Source organism: Myotis davidii, unplaced genomic scaffold, assembly GCF_000327345.1.
Source record: "Myotis davidii unplaced genomic scaffold, ASM32734v1 scaffold945, whole genome shotgun sequence".
Taxonomy (NCBI): domain Eukaryota; kingdom Metazoa; phylum Chordata; class Mammalia; order Chiroptera; family Vespertilionidae; genus Myotis; species Myotis davidii.
The window spans coordinates 5,541-13,459 of NW_006296434.1; the positions used below are offsets into that span (position 1 = coordinate 5,541).

General features: G+C 41.2%; 1 protein-coding gene across 1 annotated transcript in view; it reads right to left on the reverse strand.

Annotated features, from left to right (window-relative positions):
- Positions 1-2,493: 2,493 nt before the first annotated feature.
- Positions 2,494-7,919, reverse strand: part of LOC102757353 (aldehyde oxidase 4-like) — a gene marked incomplete at its 3' end in the record, with an annotated part of 21,650 nt that continues 16,224 nt past the window's right edge. Inside the window, exons 10-14 of the mRNA XM_015569153.1 lie at positions 7,038-7,130; positions 5,725-5,894; positions 5,307-5,421; positions 4,686-4,808; positions 2,494-2,590 (exon numbers count right to left, since the gene is read on the reverse strand). Coding sequence (XP_015424639.1) covers positions 2,494-2,590; positions 4,686-4,808; positions 5,307-5,421; positions 5,725-5,894; positions 7,038-7,130 — 598 coding nt within the window. The remainder of the gene's footprint in view (positions 2,591-4,685; positions 4,809-5,306; positions 5,422-5,724; positions 5,895-7,037; positions 7,131-7,919) is intronic.

A 7,919-nucleotide genomic window follows, 5' to 3' on the forward strand; every position in this document is an offset into this window, starting at 1 on the left:
TATCAAGATAAAAAGATTTAGGTTTTCAAAATAACATGTAAGTAATTCTACCTGGAATTTAGGTATTTAGTAATAAATAAGTAAATCTATAATAATAAAAGTGTAATGTGCTAATTAGACTGGCCATCCTTCCGGATGAAGCCCGGGCTGCCCCCAGCCCTCAGAGCCCCTTGCATGAATTTCGTGCATAGGGCCTCTAGTACATAAATAAATAAAATGGCAGACCTGTTCCCACCAGTTTTACGGCCTGTTCCTACTGGTTTATCTGAGATTTTGGGCTCTTGGTTAAAACATCCTTATCATTTTGTAGGCTGTGCCAAGACAGGCATTTGGCTCTAGCTAAAATTTACTTTAAAACCAGCCAAAAGATTCCTGTGTAGTTAAAATAAGTGAATTGCTTTTCCAAGAGTCAAAGAATTCTTGGAAATTACTTCTTGGGACAATAGAATGTGAGTCCTCCCAAAGAGCCCTCCCCCAAAACCTTTGTTTTTAGCATACCATATACTGACTTTCATCTAAATTCAAGCAACGACATCATTTTTACATATGCTACGTATTGTTCACAGGCATAGCAAATTACAGATAATGAATTCATTTAATCATCATACCAATCCCGTGAAGCAGGTATTATTAGAAAACTGAGATAAGAAAAAGTTAAGTAAGTTGCCCAAGGCCACACAGCCAGTAAATAACAGAGGTGGGATGCAAGCCCAGGCAATCTGACTCTAGGATCCACATTCTAACTGCACCCTTTCTCTATGTTGGCATACTCTGTAATTCTTAGTCATTTCTGCCCAAATTCCAAATTCCCTTCATATTACAAATTTTCCATTTGTGCTAAAATTTGGACACCCATAATGCCCAAAATCCTAAATGACAAAGGGCTAGCACCTCTGACTCTGTTGCTCTTAGGGTGAGTATTAAAATGAAAAGAAAATATATCACTGATTAAGAGCAAGGACCTGTGGGTCATCTAGTCTTGGGCTCCAGTCCTGGCTCTATTCTAAACTGAATATGAGATCTCAGTCAATTACCTAACTTTTCTAAGCCTCAGTTTCTTTATCTGTAAAATGGAGCTACCAATATTTGTTCCTTCTCACTTTGTTCTGCTTGAATATTAAATCATAAGCAGAAAATACTTGGGAGCTTAAAATAGGTTTTAGAATACTCATTTCTCAGGGTTTTTGTCATTATTAAATAATATAATACATGTGATATGCTTAGCATGGTGTTGCCATAGTTTGTGTTTATCTAGATCAGTGGTTCTCAACCTTCCTCATGCCGCGACCCTTTAATACAGTTCCTCATGTTGTGGTGACCCCCAATTTCATTGTTACAAATTGAACATAATTAAAGCATAGTGATTAATCACAAAAACAATATGTAATTATATATGTGTTTTCCGATGGTCTTAGGCTAGATTAGCAGCTGAGCCCTGGTCAGTGTGAAAGGGTCGTTTGACCCTAAAGGGGTCGCGACCCAGAGGTTGAGAACCACTGATCTAGATGCACAGAAATAAAGAATAGGGCTTGCTTAAGGCAAAGATAACACTTTTTCCTAAGGAAGTTATATGCCTGGACTGTAACTACTCACCATGTGAGGAATTTATGATCAGATCACCCTGTGAGGTTACTTTTGGTTACACTTATGGCATCTCCTTTTGGACCACAATAGTGTGTTTAGAAACATTATTCATAATAGTCTCAAGTTGAAACCAACTGAACTGTCCATGAACAGTAGAACAGAAACATAAATTGTGGAATATCTATAGAATAGAATGCTCCCGAACAATGAAAAAGAACTACTGATTCTATGCACCAACACGGTGAACCTCCCACACATAATGTTGATGAAAAGAGGTAGGCACAGAAAAAGTTACACTCTAGTTTCCGTTTATATGAAGTGCAAAACAGGTAAACTCATCTACAGTGTCCACAGTTAGAAAAAGACCTTTCAGAAGGTTGCTGACCTGGAGGGGGCGGGGCACAAGGAAGCTTTCTGGGGCGCTGGAAAGGCCCTATATCTCGATGTGGGTACTATTTACACAGATTGCTGCATATGTAAGACTTCATCAGACTGTAAGATTATTTGTGCATTTTATTTATTTTAAATATATTTGTAGTGGTTTCAGAAAGGAAGGCAGGGGGAGAGAGAGATAGAAACATCAATGATGAGAGAATCATTGAAGGATTGCTTCCTGCACACCCCACACAGGGGATTGAGCCTGCATCTCCTGCAAGCCCCACACAGGGGACTGAGCCTGCAACCGGGCACGTGCTCTGACTGGGAATTGAACCATAACCTCCTGATTCATAGGTCAGCGCTCAACCACTGAGCAACACTGGCCGGGACTTATTTGTGCATTTTAAATTGCAGTTTAAGTATCACATTAGGGTTGAGAAGCTCTGCCTTAGAATTTCAGTATTTCTCAGACCAATAGCTGATGTAGTCTTTATCTTCAGAAGCTTCACTTTTCTGGCCAAGACCACTTACCTTCAATGATTTGGTCAACATGTTTAAAGGCTTGCTCTACATTTCCCTGCTCAATTTTTTTCTCATCAGCAAGAAATGAATTGTGCTCTAGGGCTTGCTGCAGGGGAAAAAGAAATAACAACAACCAAAAATAAGATTCTTGTTTTTATTTTTATTTTTTTTACATTCTAATAAGCCATTCAAACCCCAGCAAAATCCCATGCTCTGCTCTATTTGATCTTCACACACCAAGACAATTGGGTTACAATGGATTGCAGGCATTGGTGACTACTTACTAGTAGTTCTGTTCAGCACTGGGAGGAAGAGCTGGGGGGAAGAAGGACATATAAAACACAATCCTACCCTCTGGTTTGCTGACAGTAGGCAGTTTGGTGTTCGGGGGCAACTTTGTGATGAGGGGGAAGATAATAGATCAAAGAGAGGCCAGGAGGAGGAGTCTGCTGGGCTGGCGATGCTCAGGGGTGGCCTGTGTAGGTGACCTCAGGTGCTGAATTGGACAGGATTAGGGCAGACAGAGAAGAGACTGACAATCATTTGAAGTTAAGAGCACCTCATAAAGCAACAGAGGTTGAAACCCAGCTGAGGGACCAAAATGAGAACAAGGCTAGATTGGCTGGGGAGTTTTCTATCAAGAAGTAGCTGAGCCCTGGTCAGGGTGGCTCAGTTGGTTGAGTGTGGTCTAGTGCACTGATAGGCTACCGGTTCGATTCCCTGTCAGGGCACATGCCTGGGGTTGCACGCTCAATCCCCATTGCAGGAGGCAGCCAATCGATGTCTCTCTCTCTCTCTCTCTCTCTCTCTCATCAATAAAAACATATTTCTTAAAAAAAGAATCAGTTCTGCCATGGCCAGGTAGCTCAGTTGGTCAGAGCATTGGTTTCGGGTTCAGTCCCCATTCAGGGCATATACAATGATCAAACAACGAATGCATAAATAAGTGGAACAACAAATCAGGACCAAACAATGAATGCATAAATAAGTGGAACAACAAATCAATGTCTCTTTGTTTGTTTTCTCTCTTTCTCTATAAAAATAAACAAATAGATAGATAAATAAGCAGTTGGATGAACTTGAAAGATAGAGTGAGGTTGGACTATGAAAGACGTTGAGTTTTATACTAAGGACCTTATCTAAGGGGACATTGTGTTTTTTTGTTTTTGTAAGAAAAAGTGATCTGATGAACTTTGTGGCCTAGAAAATTAACACAGTAGGTAGATATTTTGAGATAAAGTGGTTATTGTAGTAAATCTGACAATAAGGTGGTGAGGACTGGGCTGAAGGGTGGGAAGGGGGGAAAGTGAGAAGAGAAAAAAAGGGGCACATCTAAGAGGCATTTAAAAGATAACTGGAAAAAAATTGAATTTGGCATCTGTTTGGAAAAACAGGGGAGAATCAAAGAGGATTGTGAACACTGTACCCTATTGGCCAGGGTTCATATTGCTTATGCATCTATCCCTCCATCACACATTTATTGAGTACCCACTATAGGTTTAGGGCTTGGCTGGGCACCAGGGATATAAGCACCATGAACATGTTCTTGCCCTCATTAACAACAGCAACTAAAATGAAATCACAGCTAACATGTATTCAAAGCACCCCATGTCCTAAGTGCTTTTTTAAAGCACTTTATTTGGATTCTCTCATTTAAGCTTCATGATGACCTTTTGATGTAGGAACTTTCATAGTTCCCATTTCACAGAGGAAGAGGCTGAGATACGATGCATTTAAGGAACTTGTCAAAGCTTCCATTTAACAGCCTGTTGAATGGCAGAGTCAGAATATGAATCTTAGTTTTCTATCTCCAGAACTTGTGCTTAAAGTAGGAAGTAGACATGAAGGTCAAGAGGACCCAAGCTGTCACTCAGTCAATGGTAACCTGCTCTGAGTGTCACAGTGCTCTGGACTTTCTCACAGACTCATTTTGTATGTGAGGGCATAAGGATCTTCCTCTGGTGCTGCTTGTCTATATTCTCAGGCCAGGCATTGGCAAGAGGCCTTTCGAGGAGACGTGGACCCAGGAACGAATGGGTCTCCAGGCAGGAAAATTCTCAGTATCATGTCTCAACTTGGAGATGACACTGAGTAAAGCATAGATGAAGCCCAGGTTGTACTATTCTGTGACTCTGGGGATTGGATTCTGCCACAAGGACATCACCCTAGTCAATCTTGGAGAAACAAAGCAGCTCGAATACCTCTATTGTGATAATCCGAGGTTCTATGTCTTCATAAGCAATCCTCACTTTCTTAGCGGCGTCTTTCGCATGGGCATAGGTATCAGCGGCCACGGTGCAGACGATCTGACCCACGCAAATTACCTGCAGAAAAGTCGCATGTTCAATGTAATTGGTTGAAACATAGAATCACTAAAAAGGATTTACTGTTCCCAAGTTCTTACATTTACCCCCTGGGTTCTTGTGAACAAAAGCAAGATTATTTCCTGCCTATGGGGATACATTTAAAACAATGGCTTGAGTGGGACTGAGGGGGTTCAGAATTGGATGCAGAACTTGATTATGTCTGGCCTAGGACTGTCTTCAGCTGCACTGCTCACTGTTTCAAAATCACTAGCGGGGATCCAGCCATCCTGAAATTCCTGAAGTTCTGTTGGTTCTCTTAATGGCCAATGCTTTTATTGCTTCTGGGACTTTTACGAATTTTTTTTAGAAGTCTTCCTCAAGCACGATTATGGTTTTTATGAGAACCTCAAGAGTCCACAATTGAAAATGAGGTGGAGTCCTTGGTTCTCTGAATGTCTTAGTGATATGGCATTTTCCAAAAGTATTTGAATCCTAAGCCACATACAAATCACACACCTCGTTCTGTGCATAGAGAACCTCTCCATTATGGTTATTATCTCCCGGAACGTCCTCTGCTGTTATCACATCAACAACACCGGGGAGTGCCAGGGCTTCTGAAACATCAATTGCTCTAGGAGAGAACATGTAAAAGTACACATTAGAGTTGCAGAGGTAAGTTCAGGGTACACTATACATGATTCCGCCAACACTGGGGAAAAGTGCAATGGGCCTCATAACTACATCATGGACAATACATTGGTATTCTGACTCTTGGCCATAGGTTTTTTCATAACTATGCTTTAAAAATGAATGATTCCCATCCAGAAGAGGAAATACTTTTAATTGACTTACACATATAGTAAGCTTTCAGTTTAAGTATAAAATTATTAATGCATTTCAGTAACTTTTATAGGGACAGCTTTTATTTCCTTACATGATCTTTGCATGAGCTCTGGTGCTGGTAACTACCGCCAGGAAGAGTTCTTGGGCGACAGGGGGCATGTCATCAACGTACACGGCTTCCCCAGTGGCATGTTTAATGGCTGACTTGTGCATCATGGGGTGGCCGACTGGATCTTGAGGAGGTTGGTGGGGATTCACACACTGTTCATGAAAAAAGCCTGTTATTTTACTGCCAGACATTCTCATGCACTGAACATTGGGTCTGTTATATTTTGATTACTTACAAGTCAAGGAAAACTACGGGCGACTGGGTATCTCTAGCTATGAGTCAGAGTTAATAAATATCCATTGAGTATTATGGCAAGGAATATATTCTTGGTTACAGGCTCTAACCGACTCCTGCCCCCGACCCCTCCCACACACAAGATGACATTGTTCCTGCCCTCAAGGATTCTACAACCTTGTTGAGGAATCAGAACACATACATTGACGTAATGTGATCAATTTCATAGAGTAATAAAGAATAATTTACACAGCTAATATGGTGTTAGGAAAACACACAGTTTCCTGGGAGATTTGGGGTGGCTCTTATAAAGCAGGGAGGACTTCCTAGAAGCAGTAAATATATTGAGTGAGGTTTTTAAAAAAGGACCAACAGTGGCCAAGGAAAGGAGGAAATTGTAAGTAAAAAAGCTGGAAATAGTAAAGAAGGGAGATTCAAAATCAAATTCCTTGGGTAGTCTTGAGTAAAAACATAAACGCTAAACCAAGCAAGTTGTGTTTGGGTGACAATGGGTCACATCAGTTGGTTTCAGTAGACTGTATCTTTACATGTACCACAAAATATGGCTATGAAAAGGGGGAAATACATGCGTAATGCATACATCTGAAGGACTAAGCCTATTAGAAAGCAAAAACCCTACCCACCAACCTGGAACATCTGAAGTCCTTGTGGTGTTCCTATGGGGAAATTGTCTACAGCACTCATGAAATTTTCTGGGATGTCAGGAAACTTCTGGGGATCCTAGAAAGAAGATTACTTGACATTCAATTTTACAATTTGACTGACTAGCTTGGAAACACGTGTAGAAGTATTTCAGATATTAGATGCCAGTTCTGCGGGGAGAGCCCTGAGCTTCAAGTTCCCTAGGCTGGTAGCAGTTATTTGAAGAATAACTACATCTACTTATGTGGTGGGTGACAATGGGTCACATCAGCTGGTTTCAGTAGACTTTATCTTTACATGTAACACAAAATATGGTTATTGAAAAGTGGGAAATACATGCGTAATGCATACATCTGAAGGACTAAGCCTATTAGAAAGCAAAAACCCTACCCACCAACCTGGAACATCTGAAGTCCTTGTGGTGTTCCTATGGGGAAATTGTCTACAGCACTCATGAAATTTTCTGGGATGTCAGGAAACTTCTGGGGATCCTAGAAAGAAGATTACTTGACATTCAGTTTTACAATCTGAGTGACCAGCTTGGAAACACGTGTAGAAGAATTTCAGATATTAGATGCCAGTTCTGCAGGGAAAGCCCTGAGCTTCAAGTTCCCTAGGCTGGTAGCAGTTATTTGAAGAATCACTACATCTACTTATGTGCACAGAAAAGTGAGTGCTTTTTCCAGGAAGGGAAGAACTCCCTTCATGACCAGGTCTCCTTTTTAAATGAGTAGAAGTATGTATATACTTCTAAATGGATCTGTGCTTTCAAATCCAAGCCAACCTCTTGGGCATGTACCTCAAAGAAACAACTGAGGGAGTAGGCAAAGATGACTTGTGAGTTATCTACAAGGGTGCCCAATTACAGACTATTTGTGCCAGTGAAGAAACTAGAATTAAACTAAACACCCAACAACAAGGAAATGGCTACACAAATTATGGTATATCCATAAGATAAAATATTCTGCAGTGGGGAGAAACTAAGATGGCGGCATAGGGGATCACCGAGATTGCTGCCTCCTACAACAACTTCAGAAACACAACAAAAGGACAGGACGGTCAACATCTAGAACTACAGGAAGGCTGGCGGAGTGTAAATTCTACAACTAGAAGAAAAGAGAAAAACACATTGAGGGTCAGGAGCTGCAGAAGTAAAGTGCAAAGGTACGGAGGAAGGGGGCTGGTACCTGAGGACGCGGCTGGGGAGGGAGTTACAAGCTCCAGACTGCTCTGAACTCCGGTTCTGGGCAGTCTCTGGGGACCCAGGACTCATATGGGTA